At 54.2% G+C, this 21,497-nt stretch overlaps 6 protein-coding genes and 1 non-coding gene across 7 annotated transcripts; 2 read left to right on the top strand and 5 right to left on the bottom strand.

Annotated features, from left to right (window-relative positions):
* Positions 1-1,630: 1,630 nt before the first annotated feature.
* BDZ83DRAFT_647108 (enoyl-CoA hydratase/isomerase) lies at positions 1,631-3,120 on the bottom strand (the record flags this gene model as incomplete). Its single annotated transcript, XM_060510044.1, has 2 exons — positions 1,631-3,001; positions 3,070-3,120. 2 exons carry the CDS (start codon positions 3,118-3,120, stop codon positions 1,631-1,633), a joined length of 1,422 nt encoding a protein of 473 aa, XP_060370399.1.
* Positions 3,121-3,887: 767 nt separating this feature from the next.
* Positions 3,888-6,735, bottom strand: BDZ83DRAFT_715782 (dihydroxyacetone kinase; the record flags this gene model as incomplete). Its single annotated transcript, XM_060511782.1, has 3 exons — positions 3,888-3,910; positions 4,894-5,364; positions 5,448-6,735. 3 exons carry the CDS (start codon positions 6,733-6,735, stop codon positions 3,888-3,890), a joined length of 1,782 nt encoding a protein of 593 aa, XP_060370398.1.
* A 1,018-nt stretch (positions 6,736-7,753) lies between these two features.
* BDZ83DRAFT_715781 (family 76 glycosyl hydrolase) lies at positions 7,754-9,194 on the bottom strand (the record flags this gene model as incomplete). Its single annotated transcript, XM_060511781.1, has 2 exons — positions 7,754-8,946; positions 9,002-9,194. 2 exons carry the CDS (start codon positions 9,192-9,194, stop codon positions 7,754-7,756), a joined length of 1,386 nt encoding a protein of 461 aa, XP_060370397.1.
* A 2,550-nt stretch (positions 9,195-11,744) lies between these two features.
* BDZ83DRAFT_566800 (uncharacterized protein) lies at positions 11,745-14,650 on the bottom strand (the record flags this gene model as incomplete). The annotated part of the gene is made up of 3 exons (XM_060503889.1): positions 11,745-13,547; positions 13,626-14,520; positions 14,571-14,650. Coding segments are annotated over 3 exons (2,778 nt in total), but the record flags the coding sequence as incomplete, so codon positions are not given.
* Positions 14,651-14,854: 204 nt separating this feature from the next.
* Positions 14,855-16,437, top strand: BDZ83DRAFT_401937 (uncharacterized protein). The gene is made up of 2 exons (XM_060502852.1): positions 14,855-14,864; positions 14,968-16,437. The coding sequence occupies exon 2, from the start codon at positions 15,278-15,280 to the stop codon at positions 16,040-16,042; it is 765 nt and encodes a 254-aa protein (XP_060370395.1). The 5' UTR covers positions 14,855-14,864; positions 14,968-15,277; the 3' UTR covers positions 16,043-16,437.
* Positions 16,438-18,074: 1,637 nt separating this feature from the next.
* Positions 18,075-19,829, bottom strand: BDZ83DRAFT_566881 (large neutral amino acids transporter small subunit 1; the record flags this gene model as incomplete). Its single annotated transcript, XM_060503897.1, has 4 exons — positions 18,075-18,349; positions 18,408-18,783; positions 18,839-19,000; positions 19,056-19,829. 4 exons carry the CDS (start codon positions 19,827-19,829, stop codon positions 18,075-18,077), a joined length of 1,587 nt encoding a protein of 528 aa, XP_060370394.1.
* Positions 19,830-20,498: 669 nt separating this feature from the next.
* Positions 20,499-20,585, top strand: BDZ83DRAFT_t35. The gene has a single exon. It is a non-coding gene; the product is annotated as a tRNA-Pro (tRNA).
* Positions 20,586-21,497: the final 912 nt, after the last annotated feature.

The following is a 21,497-nucleotide window of genomic DNA, read 5'->3' as shown; positions in this document are numbered from 1 at the left end:
AAGTCGCGTTTTTGGGAAGTGGATCAAACCACTTAAAGCCCATGCGCGACTAGAGAGCAGCTCCGAGACAAACGCACGCCTCGCTATTTTGGTGCAGAGTTAGACAGGTAGAGACACTTTTCAAACCCGATGCCGGACAGATCAATGGAAAAGGCTCAAGCTTTTACCAGCAAGTTGCAGGTGAGACTTGTGACCTGGGACGGACAGTACAACGAGGAATGGAAGACGTGAAGTCTGTCGCGTGTAGTAAAAGAATACAGCGGGTACACAATGAAGGAAGTCACAATACAGGCCGCCCAAAGCGGGTTAGACCAGCAGGGGGTGCTGTGACGTTGGACCAGGGGTAAGGGCCGCTTAGCTTCTTAGCGCGAACCCAGCTTTTGCACCGAATCCAGAACGCGCCAAAAACACGCTGTGCACGCTTTCGTCCGCGACTTGAGTGGCCCACCGGGGAGAGCGGAGGAAGGTCTCAAAGGGCTTCCGGTGATGGTCCGTGCTCGACCGAAACCTTTGCCGCTGGAATTTCGGATGTGACCCCCCCTGAAGCCTCTGGAGCCTCTGGAGGCGGTTGCTGTGTGAATGCCGTAAGTGGGTCCCCTCTTTCCTCGCTTTCTGAGGTTCTCGGGTGCGGGTGGGGCCTCGTCCTCTTGCTGACCAGCCGGTTGCTACTGCCTCTTCTTGGTCGGACTTTGTGCTTGCAACCGGGACTCGACACCGGCGACTCAGGACCAGGGCGGACCAAGCACCGGAACTTACAAAAAGATGATGAGAAATGGTAGGGGAGAAATGCAAGCTGCTCTTTGCTCTCCTGCCCGAAGACGGCGAAGGGGGGCCGGGGGCCCTCTTTATACTTGCCCACTTCTTGAAGCCTGAGCCTGAGGTCTCTCTCTTTTCCTCTTCTCTTCCCGTCTTTCGCCTGGGTTGTCCGTACAATCAATCTCACGGACCAGGGTCGAAGTTCTGCCCGTCCAACCGAGAGATCGATCATTCATTCATTCCCCCCTCCAACTCCCGACCCATCCACCTCATTTCATCTTAGTTTACCTAGAGGTTTTCAGCGCTACCATGGTGTTTGCATCCGTGACTCCACGTTCGCCCGCCTTCTCATCCGGCAACCAGTAGCCATTAACCCATTACAGCGAAGCCATCAAAGCTCATCCGCCACAGTCATCGCTCTTCATGTCGAGAGGTTTGTCATGGAACGTAGGGCCTGGAATCTTGCCTCACCTCAAGGTACGGAGTACTTGTATGACGGAATAGTTGGTTCATCTTATCTCCGATATTTTCGAGGCGACCACCACAGCCGTGCAGGCAACAATACCAGGCCCGCCTATCAGCACGAAGCCATCGCTACCCCAACTTTTCTGCATTGTTTCCAATCCACCGAGGTTCCAACGTTCCTTAATGCCAAACTTATTGGGCCAATCAGGCTCAACTACGACAATTTGATGAAGCATTTGACCAACACAGTTCACGATCTCCACTTTCACAACGAACACAGCCATGCATTCCATCGAATGTCAATAATAGATCACAATACAGTCCGTGAAATTTATTCAGATACATGGCAAAAGCATCTACAGTATCATACACACCTGGGAATTACCCCGGTGACATATCCCAACACCATCTATTGGTTTTCCTCGGGCCAGACCGCGCGACCCTCCTCGTTCGCGAGGACCTTGCGGTCCACAATCTCCTTGACTACCGCCTCGACACCCTGTCGGTTATTCTTCGAGGCGGCGAGCTTCTTCACGACCTCCTCGGGAGTGTGCTGGCCCTCGAGCACAACCTTTCGTACATCGGCCTCGGTCGGTAGAGCAAAGTATGTGTACGGGTACTCCTTGTAGTCACGGTCGTTCAGCAGCTCAAGTTCTTCTCCGCTGGACTCAAAGAAGGGCTCCGTGACGTTCATCTCAGGCTTGATCTCCTCCAGAGTAGCAGGCTTCCATACCGGGGCCCTCTTCTCAATCAGCAACGCAGTCACACCCTCGGTGAACTCGCCCTGCTGCATGAACTTCTCTGCAATCTTGTGCTCGCGCTTGAAAGTCTCAGCAATGGACCAAGTGCTACCGATGCGCATTTGTCTCAGCGCAACGTTGACGGCCGTAGGCGACCGCTTGTGCAGCGTCTCAATCGTCTTCGCGGCCCACTGCTTCGTCGAGCCCTTCTCAGCCTTGAGGGCCTTGATGATGGCATCGATGTTGCTCTGGCTGAAGCAGCGGTCAATGGCCTTGCGCAAGTCGCCGCCAAGAAGGATGGGCTCGTTGTGAGGGAGACCGGTGGCATACTCCTCGAGGGTTTGGTTGACGATTTGAAGGCGCTTCTCCAGTGAATCGTGATCGCGGAATCGAATCTCGGCAAGACGGGCCTCTACCTGGGGCAAAGAAGTCGAGTGGAGGTAGTGCGTGGCGACACCAGAGTAGAAGACGTTGGCGCCCTGGAGTCTCTCGCTCGTCAGGGCGAGGTACGTGCCGATGGAGCCGGCCATCCGGGGCAGGAAGAATGAGGCGCCAACGTCGGGGAAGAAACCAATCGTTGTCTCGGGCATGGCGAAGATCGTGCGCTCAGTGGCAACGCGGAACGGCGCGTGGATGCTCAGACCGACACCGCCACCCATGGTGATACCATCCATGAAGGCAACATAGGGTTTCTGATACGTCGCGATGTAGTGGTCCAGCTTGTACTCGAGCTCGAAGTACTTTGCGCTCCGCTTCCATCCATCCTCAAACTTATTCCACTTTGCCAGTGCGGCGACGTCTCCGCCGGCGCAGAAGGCCTTTTCGCCTGATCCCTTCATGACTACCACGTTTGCCAGATCCGACTTTTCCCACTCGACCAATCTCGGCAGGATTTTTCGGATCATGCTTCCGTCCAGGGAGTTGAGCTTCTTCGGGCGGTTAAGCTCAATGGTCCTCAGACCGTAACTGCTGTTGAACATGACATCGTCAGGGTCGTCCTTGGCCTTCTGCTCAAACCCTTTCGGGATTTGGGTCGACATCTGTTGAAGAGGGTATGTTAGTCAACGTCTTCGACAATACCGATAGCAAGACATGTAGAGCGACTCACTTGTGCGCGTGATGAGGCCTCCGCGCCGATGATCTTGGCTCTGAGAGGCATACCGAAGCTCCTGCTGCAGCTCCGGCAAGGAGCAGCTAACGCTGCCGGCCTGGCTCTAAGTGCGATCGCTCTTGAGAACATTTGTCTACTACCAGCTGCCAATGCGCTCGTCTAGGACAAGCGATGCATCGACTGACGGATAGTGGGCGTGTGGAAGACGGGCCGGAGGGGGGAGAGGGGAGGAAGGGGGGTGGTGGTAAAGGAGCTTCGATTTAGGTGATGTCGCGGGAATGGTTTTCCAAAGCTCTTCTCCACGTCAAATTCGAGGCCGAGAATAACCATGGGTCAGTCCGGTAAGGTAATTCAAGACTGCCAGTTGCGCGCACTGACCAAGGTGCGCCTAGCAGGAAACCCCCACTAAACCTAGCACATCGCTGCAAGCTATCCAGTGCAGCTTTAGCCTGTAATTTTTGGACGGCAACACTTTTTCCAGCGCCGACCTCACTGAAGCTATTGGCCAATCAGAGCACCTGTGCGCCATCACGCTGAGCCGCGAGACTGCCAAACTCTTTCAGCCTTGCTGTGTGTACCTTGGCCCTGCATCCAAAGACGTTGTCGCGACATACACCATCAACGCCCTCCACGACTATACCCACCAGAGTACTGCCCATCATGTCGACCGATCCCAAGATTCAGTGCGTATCCGTTCTTATCCCCTGTAAGGATATCCATCCATTGTGCTAACACGTAAACCAACAGGGAGCTTCTTACCAAGTCGCGCAATGAGTTGACCGAGTACGAAATCGCCCAGCTCGAGGAGCACGAGTTCAGCGCCGGACCCCTCTCCATCCTCCAGACCGCCGTCCGCAGCCACACCCAGGTCCTCATCTCCATCAGAAACAACCGAAAGCTCCTCGCGCGCGTCAAGGCCTTTGACAGACACTGCAACATGGTTCTGGAGAACGTCAAGGTGCGATAACTCCCTACCCTTACTCGTCGCCAGGAATCACAAAGAGCGAGGCTGATGTTGGTACTCTTTAGGAAATGTGGACAGAGACGCCGCGCCTGGCGAACGGCAAGAAGGGTCGTCCCGTCAACAAGGACCGCTTCATCAGCAAGATGTCAGTTCATGCCCACCTCGCGTCCGATACCCCCAAGAACTGGAGGCTAACATCTACATAGGTTTCTCCGTGGTGATAGCGTCATTCTGGTCCTTCTGAGCTGAAGGAATTCAAAAACCGCGAACGAGAAGGAGTTGAGCGTTTTAGTCTTGTTATGCGGCCCCTCTACGATAAACGTCTGGGCCATGCACAAGATCGTTGAGTTCGAGAAAGCGGGGAGAACGAGGGACTACACTATCCGGCCATGCGAAGAAATATACCTCAGCAAGAAAAAACCTGGTGAACTGGGACCGTGAATGAGGAGCGCTTGGTTGGGGGACAACTTGGCGCATGCTCACCGTACCCTATCGTATGAGTTAAAAGAGAGGCGGGGAAAGAAGAGCAGCGGACGAACCAAAAACTTGGGAGGGAAACAAGTTTCGCATAAATACCCACGGTCAAGTGGTTTTATTGTTTCAAAACGGGATGAGATAGGCGTTGAAGACAAAATGGATCATTTGGGTTCTTTTCATTTTCTCCCTGACTCTGAGCATTCTACCGATTTTCCAAGCTTTGTGCAACCACCAAACCCTCCCCCCCCCTATTACCCGATTCACTCAGCAAGGAAAATTACTACTAAAAACAGGCGCGATCCGCCTTATACACAAGGAAACCAATTTGAAAACTGCAGACTCGGCAATCCATCTCTACAGCTTCTCCCATCCATCCTCACCCTCAAGGCCCGCCAACCCGCCAAAAAAGCAGCTCAACCCCCACGCGCCAGGGTCAGGCACCTGCTCGAACCCGGAGCCGCCGACGTACACCGTCCGCCCCAGGCTGGCCTTCATGCCCTTTGTCGTCTCCGCGCCCGCCCGCGCCGCCTCGGCCGCCTTCTTGACGTCGCCCGACTCGCCGAGGACCTCGACAAAGGGGTACAGCGCATCGACGAGGGTGCGGTCGCCGGGTCGCGCGGGCGTGTACCGCGACATGGCGTCGCTGCTCTGCTTCAGGGCCGCGGCCCAGGTCTTTGCGTCCGCGGACCCGGGGGACAGGCTGCGGAGGGCGGCGGTGAGGGCGTTGAGGAAGATTGCGTAGAGGGCGCCCGAGGTGCCGTCCATCGTGTTCTCGACGACGGGGACCACGGAGGCGAGGTCGACGACGGCGTCGCCTGTTAGGGGGTTCTGTGAGATGTGCTTGAGGATTGCTGGTGACGGTGAAGCGTGTCAGCGGAATGTGCATGCATGCCTGTTGTGATGTCTAAATTGGATGGGGGGATTTGGCTCTTACCTTCAGCTCCTCTCTTCAGACCAATACCGCAGTCGCCGTCACCGACGACGGTGTCATATCTAGTCACCTCGGGTTCGGCCGCGATGACCCTCTGCAGACCGCCCGTGATAGCCTTGGTGGCCGCAGCAGCATCATACTTGAGATCGCTAGGCTTCGTCGCCTGCCCGGCGTCCGCCGCCTCCTCCCGCGTGGCCTGGTTCTTGGCCTCCCACGTCTCCTTGAGGATGGGCGACGACCAGCCCGTGGCCTCGGTCGGGTAATCGAGCAGCTGGATCATGCTCGGGCCGCCAATGTCCGTGTTGACGACGTTGAGCAGCGAAATACTGAAACCCAGGCCGTTGAGGCTCGTCATGTACGTTCCGCTGAGGATCCTCACGGGCCGGATCCCGTAGCTGCCCTCGAGCTGCGCCGCGACCTCGGCCGTGATGCCTCCGAGCTCGAGCGCGCTCACGCCACCGAGGTTGTTGACCAGCAGCACGACCTCGTTCGAGTTGACGTTCAAGAAGGCCCTGTCCTTGTCGCTCTGATCCAGCAGCTGCGTGAGCATCTTGCCCACCAACCCTTCCAGGTCCGCGCTCTCCCGGCCGGAGCCGGGCTCGTTGTGAATCCCCATGCCCAGCTCCGCCTCGCCGAGCTGCAGCGCGCCCTCCTCCTCGCCGCTGGGCACCGCGCGCCCGGGAACGTGAACGTGCTCCAGGCTCGCGCCGACGCTGACGAGGTTCTCCGCCGTCAGCCGCGCGACCTTGGCGACCTCGGCCAGCGGCCTGCCCTGCGCCGCGAGCGCGCCGGCAATCTTGTGCACGAGCACCGTGCCCGCGATGCCCCTCCGTCCGACTTTGCCCGCTTTGGCCCGCCCGACGCCGACGTCGTCACCGACGACAACCATTTCGACGTCGAGGCCGCTGGCGCGCGCCTTTTCGACGGCCATACCAAAGTTGAGCACGTCGCCCGTGTAGTTCATGACGGTGACCAGGACGCCCGCGCTGGTGTCGACGCGCGAGGCGACGGCCGTCCGGACCTGCTCCGCGCTCGGGCTGGCGAAGATAGTGCCCGCCACGGCGGCGGAGAGGAGGCCCTGGCCGACCATAGCTGCGAAGGAGGGCTCGTGGCCCGAGCCGCCGCCCGAGACGACGGAGACGGTCTTCTTGTGGGCGGCATCGGGTGTCGGTCTGCGGTAGATGATCTTGTTGGGCTTGTCGAGGGCCAGGCTTGGGTTTGTGAGGGTTAGGCTGTGGAGGGCCTGATTGACCAGCTTGGTTGGGTCGTTGATGAAGTGTTTGGCTGACATCTTGAAGGGGGTTTGCTTCGGATATGTTTTGCCTGATGGTAGGGTGAGATGTATTGTGGTGTAATGCCCAGATAAGATGAAGCTTTCTTCAGCTTGGACAACGTCACCTCTGATAATGGTGCTTATGAAGTTGAGAAAGAACCAAATAATCCAAGATTGTCCTCGCAATTAGATATGAGGGGACGGTAGTAGTTGAGGGGAGATGAGGAGAGAGCGAGAGGACATCCTTCTCATTCACAAGGTAAACGGGGGAACAACCCGAGTCTATGTAAGTCGGCCACAAGGGACCGAGCAATTGGACGACCATGACGTCCCACCCAAACTTCACCTCTCTCCAATGTTCTTTAGGTCCTCAAGTGGTCCTCCTCCTCTTCCCAACAGCTTCCGCGCCGCGGGGTCGGGTGGTATGTACCTTATGCGGGGCCCGCGGGGGTGGAAACGTCACCTCATCCGGCAAGCGCAAGCGCCCGGGGTCTCGCCGACGTTCTTCTGCACCGTACAGATTGGGAGATTTTTACCTCCCGCAACGCTAAAAAGAAGATGAGGGGAGTAAAATTTGAATCGGTTCACGACAGCAATTGTTGCCGTCGGAGCTTACCTGACTTGGCTTATCATTTTTGATACATTGCAAGCGCCTTTTCTTCATCTTGTGGCTGACACGGCTATTGAGAAGTAAAGTAGTGACTGCTTGCGCAAGCTCTCGATACTGGAAATGAGGATGAGGGAAACTCTAGGCGACGGAGCATCGGAGAACAAATTGGCATCATGAAAATAGAGTGTGTATATGTCAATGTATGTGTATGTAGGGTATATCGTAAACCCGAACCCTCTTCTGGATAAAGGTCTGTACACTTGTTGCCGCCCACATACCAATGCCAGTATATCATGTCAGACAGCTATCAAAGCTGGTCTTTTCACACCCAAAAACGCCTCATCCCATGCCGTTGCCAAATTAAATGTTCGAACGAGAACTCAAGTACCAGATAAATGCTGCTGAAGGAACGGTTTATGCGTTTTCTCATTTCATGATGAAAAAGCACCCGGCTACGATACTCAAAGTGATGGCCGTCGTAGCGAATCCAGCAGCCACCTTATCCTTGGTCTCGATCGGCGGCAACGTAGGGATCTTGGGCTGCGAGCTCATGCCGGCATTGGCGTTACCCACCGACGTACCGCCCGTGTCCGCTGTCACCGGCGCCGTCTTCGTGTCCGCCTTCTTCACGAGCATATACATGGCAGCATCGAGCGCGTTCATCTGCGCGCCCACGCCGACCTGGCCGTCGAACTGGCCCTTGGGCACCCATTGAAAGCCGCACGCCGTGCCCGGTTGTCCCTTATAGCCCGTAGCCGGCGAGCCGTTGCACGCAGCAATGGCGAGCTCCGCGCTGGGCCTGAGCAGGCCCATGATCTTGTCAAACAGGGAGGGCACCACCTGCGCCGTTCCGGCCATCCACCTCGTGAAGTACCCCTTGAAACTTTGCTGGTCCTGGTCGCATAGCTTGAATGCCTCGCAGGCCTGCTCAAACATGGCGGTCTGGTTGAAGAATAGGGTCGTTGCTTCGGTCAGGACGCCCTCGGTTCGCGTCAACCACTTCTTGTCCTGGGTTAAGTTGTACATGGTCGCGGCACCGTGCAGGAAGATGCCCGCATTGTACGACCACTGGATCGTGTCGATATCCTTGCAGTTCATCCCGTTGTCGACCGTGGCGCCGTCGTAAATCTTGAATTCGGGCGTGATCAGGCCGACGCTCGTCTCCCAATCCCAAATCTTCTCCGCCCAGTCCGCATACGTCTGGTTGCCAGTAAATCGCGCCAGCCGAGCTGCAATGTTGAAAAAGCATCCGTTCGAAATCGAGTTTTTGTAGTTGAAACCGTTGTTGAACGTGAAGATCTGCCACCGCAATCCACCGCCACAAGTCTCCATATCCCAGCGGCTAACATATTGGTTGAAGGTAGCCTGGGCGAGCGCCAGCCATTGAGGCTTGTCTGACGGAGGGTTCGGGAAATTGTTTTCCGCCGCACTCATTGCCGCCATAGCCCAGAATCCTTGGTCGTCGTTTCCTTCCGTTCTCGTCTGGTTCCTTGGCATAAAGTCGGCATCATCGCCTGCTTGGTGAAGTAGTGCTTGTGTTGTTACTGCGTTGTATGTATCGTCTCCTGTAAGGCGCCAGTAATCCACCATTGTGCCGAACATCGCTCCAGCCTCCCACCCTGATGTCTTGTTAGATTAGATCGGACATGGGAACCCCTCGGCAAAACCACTTACAGAAGTACGGGTCTGGCAAGTTGCCCGGTGTGTCGCCAGTGTTGTTTCCTGTGTAGAACTTCAACAAGCCGAAGGCTATTGTGCTCGCACCATCCTTGATGGACTGGTCTTGGTCAAAGTTGATCTTGACAGCCGCGTCCGCGAGCTGGCCGAGCACGCATGCTGCGCCAGCAACCTTCAAGAACCCCCGCATGATTGACTGTGGGTTGCAAGTTGTCGTCGTCGTCGTCGGGGTAAAGATTGTGATCCGTTATGGGATATCAGACCGAGACCGCAGCTCCTTCGTGGATAACGTTTGTTGCTTGTCGTCTCAGCTCTTTCGATGTTACCGTGCCAGATAGATAGTTGGTTCAGTTGGCTATAAAAGGATAAAGAATAACATAAAAATAGATCATGAACAAAACTCGTTTACTCAAGATGTCTCCTGGACTGCGAAGGGAAGAATTAAACCAGAGAAGCCTGAAACAACCGGACACGAAAAGAGCACTCGACCAGGAGTAAAGAATGGAATAGACTTGTGAACAAGTCTTCGCAACGGTCTCGCGTTGACGAAAAAGAAAGGAATGCTTCAAAGACAATAGTCAGCGAAGCCGAGATGGAGCACAGGAAGGGTAAGGGTTGAGGGGGGAAAAGAGAAAGAGACCAGAATGACGTGAAGGAGAATAGCAAGAGAGACAGACTGGAGAGAAAGGAGGGGACTTCTACCCCCCATGACTGAGTTTGGACGACTTCGTCGAACATTCAACGTCGTGACCGATTTTCTGCTGCGTCAACCCCCGTACAAGACGTTTCCGAACCCCAGGCGCCCTTGTCATCGTGTCGCACCGCCATGAACTCTCCACCCCTTTTTTACTAAAGTGAACAGCGACGATGAGAGACAAGCAAGACAGGGACTGTAAAGATGTGGGAAAGAAGCGAGGCGAGCGAGGCTGTGCGTTCGGGTACGGGGAGAGATGAAACCGTTGCGGTTCGAACTTGGCAGCCTCTCCGTCTCAAGATTGGCCGCGGAACCCCCTTGCGACCACAGACGTGTAACCGGAAGCCAAAAGAGACGAGTAAACATTTTAGACTTGTGTTGCCAAGCCTCTGGAAGATCTGGATCTCTCTGGTGGAACGGTCATTTGGTTTGCAGCTTTTTGCAGTGGGTTGAGCAAAAAGGGTTTCCTTGAGTTTGGGGCCTCCATCATGAGGAGTTCGCGATACAGAGTTCGTATTGGAGAGATGGAGAACAGACGGCACGTCGCTCTAAACTTGGAAGTTCTGTGGGTAATGATCCGACCTTTTAGTAGATGCAGGCTGTTTTCCTGTACGAGAGGGAGCCCGCATACACTGGACGACGCATAGCTGCATGCGAACTTGCTGCAGTCGTGCAGACGGGAATCCGATGTTGCTTGCTGCAGTCCTCTCTGTGTGCAATGTTGTAATTCCAAGGTTAGGATCATTTTGATGTTCGGCAAAGTTGACTGTCACGCATGCAAGCAACGCCCAGGATTATCTGAACCACACCCTCGAGGGAAATGGGCCCGTGCGTCACACCCCCTCTCGCATCGTTCTTTCACTCGTTAATAGGTACAGTACCTGAAGGAACCGCTCGCTGCATGACTATTTTCGTTCTCGCCTGCCAACTGCGATGTTGGGATGGTTCATGGCTTGTGGCTCTACCAAAAAAACCCAAAAAGATGTTCTGCGCCACAAATGCCGGGTTTCCCTTTCTCGCTATGCATTACTATTCAAGGTTCGTCAAGGGAGAAAACACAAATATCTCAAATAGTACCGCACCCCTCATCACGCTAGTTGGCCATCTCTACCTTTGATCGACCGAGGCGAGGTCAATCAAGACTCAAGACGATTGTTGAGCACATGGACCGCGGATCCCGAGGTACGAGATCGACCTTTTACTCCGGACAGACACATGGGCCACTCGAATCAACACTCGTCTATGGAGTATTACTGTCTCTTCGTGGACAAGTAGAACTTGTCCGTTTCGTGTATTACATCAAAATGCCACAGTTGTGTCATGGAAGCAGGTAGACCAGCATGCTGCTGGAGCTGCGATTCGGGCCTCTGGCAAAAGAAAGCACTACACCATCTACGCGCGCAGCCGTCAGCCGTCAACCGTCAACCTAGAGTCGTAACATGGCGCCGCAGAGTCGTAGCAGCTACCGATCTGCATGTCTTCCCGTTTCGGGAAACCGTTGGACCGGTCGGCTTGCTTCTGTGGTTCGGGGACCTTGATGGACGGAACGGTTGTATGGTAAGGTGTGTTATTTCACCGTCACATTTGTGTGAAGTCCAGCCCGCTTTAGCATGCGATTTTCTTGAGGGACTGAGAGCATGCGAGCACTGAGCTGAATGGTCTACTGATCTTCTCCCCAAGTTTAAGTGCGTCTTCAGCAAAGTTCAAAGGTTGGACCTAGACATCTTGTCTTATGTACATGAGTGACTACATCTTTGCAACCTGGATTGATCTCCTATTTGACAAATGAGAATTGATCACTAACCTAAAGAGAAAAGTTTTGTAAGATATGTGGCCCGATGCTCGAGGAGAACAGCACGCCATAATAACGCATCATGGCAGGGCTTCCAGCATTCACAATGGCTGTTCCAATTTCATACAGACGATTATTTTCTCCATGTACTCATAAGTTTCCTAGAGGCTCTATGGTGATCCAGGCCGTGGTATAAACTGATTCCCACCACATGCTCGTCTGTTTCTCATGCTCATTTCATTCATACGCATTCATCATTCCCATTTTTCCCATTCCTCGAGTAGCTTCTTGCTCTCCTCTCGCGCCCACTGCGTCCGCTCCTGCTCTAGTTTTGCCATCCTCTTATACGTCTCCGTGAACATCTTTTGCCGCTCGATCACCTTGGTCTCGAGATATTTGGGCTCATTACGACGGCATGATTTGTCGAAGACGGCCCTCATTCTGATAGAATACAGCTGACACGACGCCTCTTCTAAGCGTTGTGGCTTCACATAAAAGTTCCTCGCAATGACGTTGCCGTCTCTCAGTTGAGGCGCCACCACCTCGTCGAAACAGTCACCGCAGACGGTGAACTGGGGAAGAAATTGCATGACGTGCCAGTTTTGATCATAGACTGGGTTGTCCTTGGAGCACTCTGCAAACACGGAAAGGTTTTCAATGTCTGTCACAAGCTTCGCGATGTTGGGCGCTTGGGTTGTTGCGAGAGCGACATCTGAGGTCGTCTCAAGTGCATCGAAATACATCACGAAACGCTTTCGATCAGGATTAAAGTGCATCGAGCACACGCTCCTCGTGGGCTGTGCCGTGGGGTGGAGCGTGACGAACAGGCCTATCAGGTTGGGAAGTAGTGCTTCGATGGTTTTGGCACATTCGTAACAGACGGTGAAGTCTGGCATCGTCGTCTGCGTATACGGATTCTTGATCGAGTACCAAACGCGGGTATTTCGACGGTCTCCTGAGCAGGGCTGAATGCTGCTTGTCGCCTTGCTGGTAACATTGGCGACCTGATAGAATAGGCGCAAGTCCGTCAAACGATTCTTCAACGTCAACAACCACGCAATGTGATACCACCCAATGGAGCCAAAATCGCAGGCAATTGGCTTGTCCATTGGTCGGAACAACATGGGCATAAAGTCATTGCGGAATTCGGTGTTGAGAAACACTCCGTTGTAGCAGTCTGGACAGATGTTGAAGTTGTCGCACCTAGGCAGACTAAGCCAATCAGCCTTGCCTACAATGCCCTTCTTCCGAGGGCAATCGGGAAAGTCAGACACGCCACCGCGGTCTGCATCGTGCGAATATCGTCGGTAGCTACCCCTCGGTCCGTCGACGGCTGGTGCGCTCTTCGTCGGGTCAAATTTGGCTGGTGGCCACACCTCCATTGGCGGAATTGTTTGACTTAAATTGGCCCTTCTCTCAGGCGATCGTCTTTTTTCTGTAGGGCTCCGTGGTCCAGCAGGAGCAGGCATGGCAGGCATGACCGCTGGTACTATCACTGGGTTGTTGAAAGTAGATGCCCGAGACCTTGATCGCGCTCTCGAGGGACGCGACTCGGAATCGCGGACGCTAAGGCGGCTTACTCTAGGCAGTAGGTCGTCATCAGGGTATGGAACAGACTTCTCCTTGATATCTCCATTATCCCTGGGCTCCCTTGTCACCGGAAATGTTTGTGAGGATCGAGGCGGAGGAGGAGGCGGAATGTCGTCAGCAAACGACTTTGTGGAGACTCGTGGAGATGGCATCACAACTTCTGCCGGGGGAGGCCTCGATCTCGATCTGGCCGACTGAGATGGCTTGAGCTGGACAGGGCTCAGCAATATGTCCTTGTCTTCTTGTTCAACCATCGACTTTCTCCGCCGAATATTGGCTGTTCGTGGAGTTTGCGTGTAATCGCTACTGCTGGAGCCACTGTCATCTCTGCGTCGTGGAGTATCACGCTTGGAATTCGATGTCCTCTTCGAGCCACCATCGCGGTCACGCTCACGCTCACGTTCGCGGTCACGTTCACGCTCGCGGTCGCGGTCCAAGCGATCATAGGGCGGCGAAGGATCCTTCTTCTGTGGCCGTTCGCCACGCGGTACCACCCGTTCTCGTTGGTAGCGAGGAGACTCGTTCAACCTGTCGCCAGATGCAACCCTCGACTCCTTGGGAGGAGAGTCAATATTAGTGTTGGAACGACGCGTCGGCGGCGGGTTTGATGATGCGTTTTGACGTGTGTAGTTGTCGTCGAATTTTCTGCTATCATCGGCCAGATTCGAACGGCTTCTCTGGGGCCGAGGTGCACCATTCCGACCAGATTGCGAGTAGTCGTAGTAGGCTTTTTCGCGCCCACCTGTTGCGTGCTTGATCACCTGTGGTGAGAGAAGAGGCTCCTTGGGCTGTCTCTTGTCCTCCTTTGGTGAGAAGTAATCGGCAGGTTGTTGCTCCACGCGAGTCGCAGATTTTGTTCGTTCATGTTTCCGAGGCCGGGTCTCCTCGTCCTTAACATCAGTCTCAATGCGTGGAAGCTCTTGTCTGCTCTTTTTCTTTTCGAGATCTGGTCGCTTGTGTTGATTCAGGTCCTCGACTGGAGGCGCCCGGTATTTTCTGCCAGTGTTCGCTTCGTAGTTTGCTCCGTAGTCGCCCTTGGTCTCAGACTTCGCATGGCGCGAAAGTTCGGCAGCGCGTGCTTTGGCGTCGTCGGACGAATCTTCATCTTCTGTCCCGCTCGCAGACTTTGGTACCAGGACGAATCGGCGTTCGGGATTGTGTTCGTGTACCTCCATTATGATGGGGTATTGATCGGCGTCACCTCGTGATGGAGGCTCGGTGTCGCTCACGAGTGAGGCAGCGCTGCCGTGCTCTTTTTGGAGCGCTTCGGTCTCATCTTCGACGGTTGGCGGGGGCGGAAAGTGTTTGCGACGGGTGAGCCTCAATGGCGGGTCGAAGGACCTGGGTACCAGCGGATCCGGGTTGGAGGCCGGTCGGGTAATATTGGAGATGCTGGAGACATGAGGAGGAACGGCCGGAGCTTCCGTGCTAGGTCTGTAACTTGGGTAAGACATGATATACAGCAGAGAGATAGGGAGAGATGGGCCTACTGCTTGGGAGTTTTGGCCCTAGAGGTTGTGAAGAAGCCCGTCTGTAAAAGATCTTCTATGTTGCGTGATTCGCTCATATTCGGAGAGTTGGTATGCCAGATGGTAACGAAAACTCAGACAGATTGTCGGGACTTTGAAGGCATCGTGTGTCTCTGCAGCTGACGAGGACGGGAGCGGAAGACCCCGGTCTCTCAGGCGGTTGTCGCAGTCTTGCGCAACGTTTCGTTTCTTCCGCTGAGGCGTGCTTTCTGGCCTGGGTCGTAACGAGTATAGGTAATTGTAGCAGCCGGCAAGGTTCCTTGTCCAAAGCAAAATATGTACGGATCGAGAAATAAGTAGCGGTGTCGCGTCAGCGGAAGCGAAGGCAGACCCGGACAAGGACGTAAGAGTCGTGAAGCGTTCCGACTGGCCGGGCGGTGGGGAAGTTGTAGTTGTCAATGCTGAGATAGAAGGAAAGCTGAGAGGTGCGGAAGATTGCTACCACGACGATTTCCCCAAAAACGGCTGGGGCTGGAAAGACGGGCTAGATTCAAGAAGGCGTCTTATTTGGTGTCAGGCGGGGAGGGGGAAGGTGGGATGTGGGAAGCGTTGAAGATGCGGCGTAGGTGCAAGTCCTTATTTGAACATGGCCGACAGGGGGTGTGGATGATGAGGAGGGGGGGAGGAACACTGAGGGTGGGAAAGTGTTGTCGTTTTGGTGCCCCTCCATGATGACGGGGTGCGGCGCAGGTGTGCAGGCTAGAGGTAATTTGTATCCCCACTCGACGGGCTGCTGTGCACGCGTGTGTTTATCCCGGGCTGGGCTGGGCTCTCTCCCATTCCCGCCTTGCCGTTCTACCTACCTTACGGATACAAGATACATTGGATGCTACCACTCCGTACGAACCTGGGAGATACCAAGACACCTCAGCCGGAAAGCAGGCACGCAGGAAGGGCCTTCCTGGTCTTGTCATCCAGCCAGCCAGCTCAGTGCTCCAGCTGCCCCGGGCGTTCGATGGCTCTTTCCAGGATTGCCTGTTCGGTGCCCTCCGCCGTCGCCATTCAGGGCAGGAACACAGCTTCACAGTCAGTGCCCTGTGGTCACCGAGGTGACACCGTTCCCAAGACGCAACTCTCTGATGTTGGATTCAAAGTTTGAGGGCACGGGAAGATCCTTCTCGCAGCTTATCACAACAAAACCTGCCGCTCTGGGCCCCGACGACCGAACTATAGCCTCCCAGCCTCACATATTCCTCCCCGTCTTGTTCGGCCAACCGACTGGCTGTCTGTGGGAGACCACCAAGGCCATTGCATTGCATTGCCGTCTTCCAACTTCCAACAACAAACAAACCTCGCCAGGTTTCCCTCTCCACCTGCAGCCATGCAGCCCATGTGTTGTTCACCTACGAATACGCACGCCTCCTTTCTTTCTATTTACGAATGCTCCCGTCTGTCGCACTGAATGTCTGTTCAGGAAAACAGAAATACAATAAAAAGACACAATTCATTACTCAACGTTTCGGAATGGATGGTGGCGATGACTCGATCCGAGATGCAGCATTTCCACACTTTCTTTCACCCTTGCTGCTCGCCCTCGCCGACCTGCATACGAATGATGGCAAGATGGCCATGCCCACAGCGCATCTTGCAGATGGAGCCCTTTAGCCCCCCTCCCAATGTCCAAGGTCAAAGTCTAAGAAACGTTCGAGCGTGCGGACGGCCCAAGGCCAAAGTGCATCGGCATCGACCTGTATCCACTTTCCACCCGGTTCTCACCTCCGGTCTACCTAGCTTGATACCTTCTTGCATATGCTAGGAACCTGTTTAGGGCAACTGACGCTGTCGATTCGACCGTCCACCTGCGATGAGGCCTGGCACGGTACCACGACAGCCTGCCGTCCCTGCCTGCATTCCGACCTTTTCACGGTTGCACGGATTTGCCCTGACGGGGCCCGACCCTGATCTTTGCACACCTATGAAGTTACGATGCCCATCTACAGATAGGTACTCAAGATGAAGACAAATTGGCCCGTAATTCGCTAGTTGTGGTCAACCAAAAGAGAACATCCGACGACTAGGGCAAACTAAGCATACGGTTACGAGGGTTCTAAACGAGACTCCAACGGTCCATCTGTCATTGGCCCAGAGCGACAACAGCATGCGCCACGCGGCGTTGCCGTGTACTCTTGCTGAGGTCAGGTAACGGCCGACTAGTCGCCGTGAATGTGAGGAGCGAGGCTTAGTCTACATTGGATCTCCATGCCTGGCACCACGGCCAATTCTCAAGACTCGCCATTTTGGTCAACGAATGCCGACCTGCCCCGTTCTACGATGTGACGAAATTCGGAGATCAACCAACGCTTCCCGTCCCCCCGGACGACATTCAGTTCGTATCTTGGTGATAAGACGGGCATCGACCCTAGGTATCCGTCCGTTACATTATACCAGGTAGTTTCTCGAACAATAGTATGATGCTAAACGTATTGCCCCTTATCTATCGTTTCTAGCACTAATCTACGACAGAGAAAATGCAGCATCCTAGGTCACCTTACGTATCTTTTTTCTGAAAAGTTAGCAGACATGCTGTGTCCATGTCAGACGCCGTCCTACCTACCCACCCCCACACCTCCTCCAGGCTTCGAGACTCGCCTCTTCTCTCCCCCCCTCCATCCCACAACGGGGTCATGCACACGGCTAGCTGCCGCAAGTGTTGGATAGCAAAAGTGTGCATTTTCTAGAACACCCAAAGTCTCCGACGTCTTAGAGCTGCAGCTATCTACGCCAGCTCGTCATTCAGACTGCCATCGACACCCTTCACTTCCGATGATCTGCATTGAGAAAGAGCGGTGGGATTCCAGTGCAACGCTTCTCACGCCACAACGACGGTCTCCGTCTAACATGGTCAAAAGCTCAATTTTTTGGACGACTTTGACGTTGCCAATCACTAAAGATCTCAAGTCAATTGTGCCGAAGCTAACTGCTGTGGCCCCTGATTGCGGTCATCCAAGCTCTTCAGACACCGTGCATTTTGCATCATCTAGCGCGGCCCAAGCCTATCTTTGGGGGCACAGCGGCCATTCCCTGACGTCTTTGAATAGCATCAAATTGGTACAGTTTCATGACGCCTTCCACTTGACTGGGAATAAGGAGGCATTTAGGCCCAACACGGACCGTACCACTGCCCAAAGTTCCACAGACCTCTCCACCTCCGGCATCCAACGTGCCTAACGCCTGTCGATTAACCGCTGACACTCTACTACGACTTGGCCAGCTGTGAGGAAGCAGGCCGATTCACAGCCACCGGGAGGTGTGCCGTTCTATTCTGCCAGTCTATTCTGCGACAGCAACTTTGGCAAGCCTTTACCGTGTCACAGACTTCGAAGACTCAGGGTTGACTGGAGAGTGTGCTTGAGAGGATAGTCCAAGCTCCGGGACGGACAGTCCAGCCGCGTATGACTGCTCCGGCCGGGGAAGCAACGCAGCTGCCGCACGACCACAACGGAAATATGGATGGCTGGGCGAGCCTCATCTGGTCTCTGCATGGGTGAAGCCGCGCAAGCCAAACCTGAGCGAGAAGAAGCCGACGCCGAGCAAGGCCACCAAGAGAATAGCCCCTCCCTGCAGAGGTTCTGAGATGACTCCTCTGACGACTAGCAGGCCACTGATGGCGCTGAAGATGACAGGATTGATGAGCCAAGTGCTATACTCGGCAGCCTTCGCCCCCGGCACGCGGCCGTCTCGTCTACGGAGAAGGATGAGGCCAATGGCTGAAGAGAAGAAGATCATATACGCCGCCAGTCCTGGATTGTGTGTCAGTTAATCATTCTATGCGATCGCTTTCCAAACGGAGAGGCCCACCGATAAAAGTAACGAGCCCATTGAAGCTCCCGACAGCTACATATACGATTGACAAGGCACAGTTCAGCATAAGAGGGAGCAACGGCACGTTCCTCCTCCACCGACGATTCTGGGTCCAGGACAAGAAACCCTTGATAGGTCCTCGGACCAGTCTCGGCGTAGACGAAAGATATTCGTCGACACACACAGCCTCGTCTTTTTCGTGACTACAGTGCAGATTTGCCAGGATCGCAGGGAAATATCCCCTCTGACTAGCAACAACGACGAGCTTGGCAGTCGCAAACACGTTGGAGTTTAAAGCACCCATTGCCGAAATGGACACTATAACGCAAAAGAGAAGCCCAGCCCAAGTTCCAAGAATTCGATTCGCGAATTCCTTCTCTCGAGTCAGCCTCGCAAACATTTTCATCCGTCTCACTTGTGATACTTACCACCGCGACAGTGCTGGTCGTCCGCATGACGTTCATGGGCAGGCAGACATAAAGAGCTGCATTCATCAGCATGAAGCCGATGATCACCACGATCATGGAGCCGTTAATCACGAGGGGCAGGTCTCTCCTTGGATTTTTCATGTCTCCCAAGACAAAGCCAACCTGCCGGGTATTCAGTTTCCATCCACTGCCAAAGTGGGCGAGCAGTCAAACTCACCATTTCCCAGCCGGCATAACACCACAGAGCTCCGAACGTTGCCGTCCCAAAATCACCGAGCCACTCCCAAAGACCGATTTCGCGCTGCTCAGGAGCCTGGCCAAACCATCCATACTCGGATGAGGGGACACCCTCTCCGTGACCAAAGGCCCAGACGCCGCAGCCAAGGACGATGATGATGGTCAGAGCCGTCATCTTTAGAAAGAGAAATAAGTTAGCCGCCTTTGCGCCCGCGGTCGCACCCAGGCAATTAACCAGTGTCATGATCACGATGCAGCTCGCCGCCACCACCTTTGACACCCAAGGCGGCAGCGTCTCTTGGTCTGCAACAAAGGCCTCGGTGAGATAATCCGCAAAAATTGTCGCAATCATTGAGTTCGCCGCAGGCTTGATAATGGTGCACCAGACCCAGGTGAACAAGAATCCGGCGAACTCGCCGTAGCAGGCCCGCAGGTATTCCTGGATGCCGCCATTATTGGGGATGCGCAACCCGAGTTCGATGAAGGAGGCGGCGCCGGTCCAGACAAGGAGACCACCAAAAAGCCAGGCCAAAAGGCCATAGCCTGGCGCAGTAACGAATTGGCTAATTTGTGAGGGCACGCTGAAGATCCCCGAGCCGATTTGTAGGCTGATAACGATTGCGAGGCCGTTGAAGAGGGTGAGCTTGTGTGACGCCGACGTCGCCGACACTGCCGGGGAAGTATCGCGGGATCTTGCTGTTGCCGGGGGCCGTTGGAGAAACGGCGAGGTCTCGTCGGTGCGGAGGTCCGCCATTATCGGAGGAGCTGACCTTAGGTTCGCTCAGCTTCGAGCCGAGGGGCGTTAAGTCCTAATAGCGACCTTTGAAATCCATGCAAGGTGAGTGGCGGGATCCTAGAAGCTTGGGTTGGGCGTGTTCAGGTTGACTCCTTTCCCAGTTACTTCAACTACGTTTTACGAAATTTTGCAAAAACATATCTAAGGGGAGGTAAGTCGAGTGTAAAAGTAGATCAGCTCGGGTATAAAGCAATAGGCTCGGATGCCGACTCTGAGCAAAACGGTTCGTTCGATTGCGACACTGGACGCGTAGCGTTTTACCTTATCTCTGGAGCGGTTGACAGGGATCTTTGCGCCCGGTCTAGGGTCTGATAGCATGACTTCGGAAACCCGTTGGCAATCTGCATCTAATCAGATCCGGCTACTCTTCAACCTCATCACTGGTGGGAAAGATAGCGAGACTATTTCCTGTTTCCTGTGAGCCTGGGCGAGCAATGGTCCTGAGAGGGTTTCCAAGGCTTGATTCGCGGGTTGTAACGTCCCTACGTCCATGCAACTTCACATGAAGTGAGAGACAGTAACGGCTGGCGTTTGACTCCCGGCTGGACTAGGGCAAGAGGGAGGGACGAGAGGATAAGATAATAGGTAGTCAGACACTTACGAGAATCAACAAGGAATACCTCGTCAGCCCTGATGGTCTAGCGGTATGATTCTCCCTTAGGGTCTTCATGACACACATGGGAGAGGTCCCAGGTTCGAATCCTGGTTAGGGCCCAACTCTTTTCACATTTTGCTCAAATTGTCAGGATGGAGTCGTTTTTGTCTGATACTGTTGCTGGGACTCGTTTATGGCGTTGCTTGGGCTTGGTTGAGTCAGGGGGTGTCGGTAAAGAGGTATGTATTCGTGGCCACCCACTTGCACTCACAAGGGCATATTTGGATTTTCATACGAGACGCGTGCAATTCGCTGTTCGTGTGTGAAAGACATTGATGAGGTCTACCGTATTTGACTTTCAGAAGCTTAGTGATTGCAGTTGTGATGAAACCGCTCTTAAACCTGTAGTCTTGAGGGTGGTATAGAAGATAATATGTCTTTCGAGAATGACACTGCCCTTTGGCAACTTTTCTCACTCAGCATACCATACGTCAGTCAACAAGAGAGGTTTGATGCCCATTTGTTCTGAGCCAATGTATATGTTGGGTTTTCCTGGGCTTCGGAGCATTAGACCGGCCAAAAAACGTCAACGAAGCGAAGCGTTGCCGAACACTCGCAGACGCTTGAGAAATAGAGCTTTCGTTGTTGCAAATGAAGGTGAAGTATTTGCGGTATACGGAGTACTCAGCATTGCTTGCACCTCTTGACATGTATCAAAGATACTCTCAACTCTGAACACCAAACCAAGACTCATTCAACTGAACCTCACATGGAATGAGATTGAAATTGGTTGGTCAACTTGCATCATCTTAGGTAGGCTATAAGAGTTGGCCAAGTGCCCAGCGCGCTCCAAGGATACGGTGAAGCGGGCTTTCAAGATCTGGAGAGACCCATTGACGCGAACCTTCCGAGTCCCGCCGCCCGTCCTAAAGCATTCCATTACGAAGATGAAGGGTGGGGCAAATACTGTGTTAGAGCAATTTGATAAGCACTGTGCTCCCGGCGACTCACGTGATTCAAGCCGGGCTTCG

Source organism: Colletotrichum acutatum (assembly GCF_030867785.1).
Source record: "Colletotrichum acutatum strain CBS 112980 chromosome Unknown BDZ83scaffold_7, whole genome shotgun sequence".
Lineage (NCBI taxonomy): Eukaryota > Fungi > Ascomycota > Sordariomycetes > Glomerellales > Glomerellaceae > Colletotrichum > Colletotrichum acutatum.
This window is presented reverse-complemented; position numbering and strand designations above follow the sequence as displayed.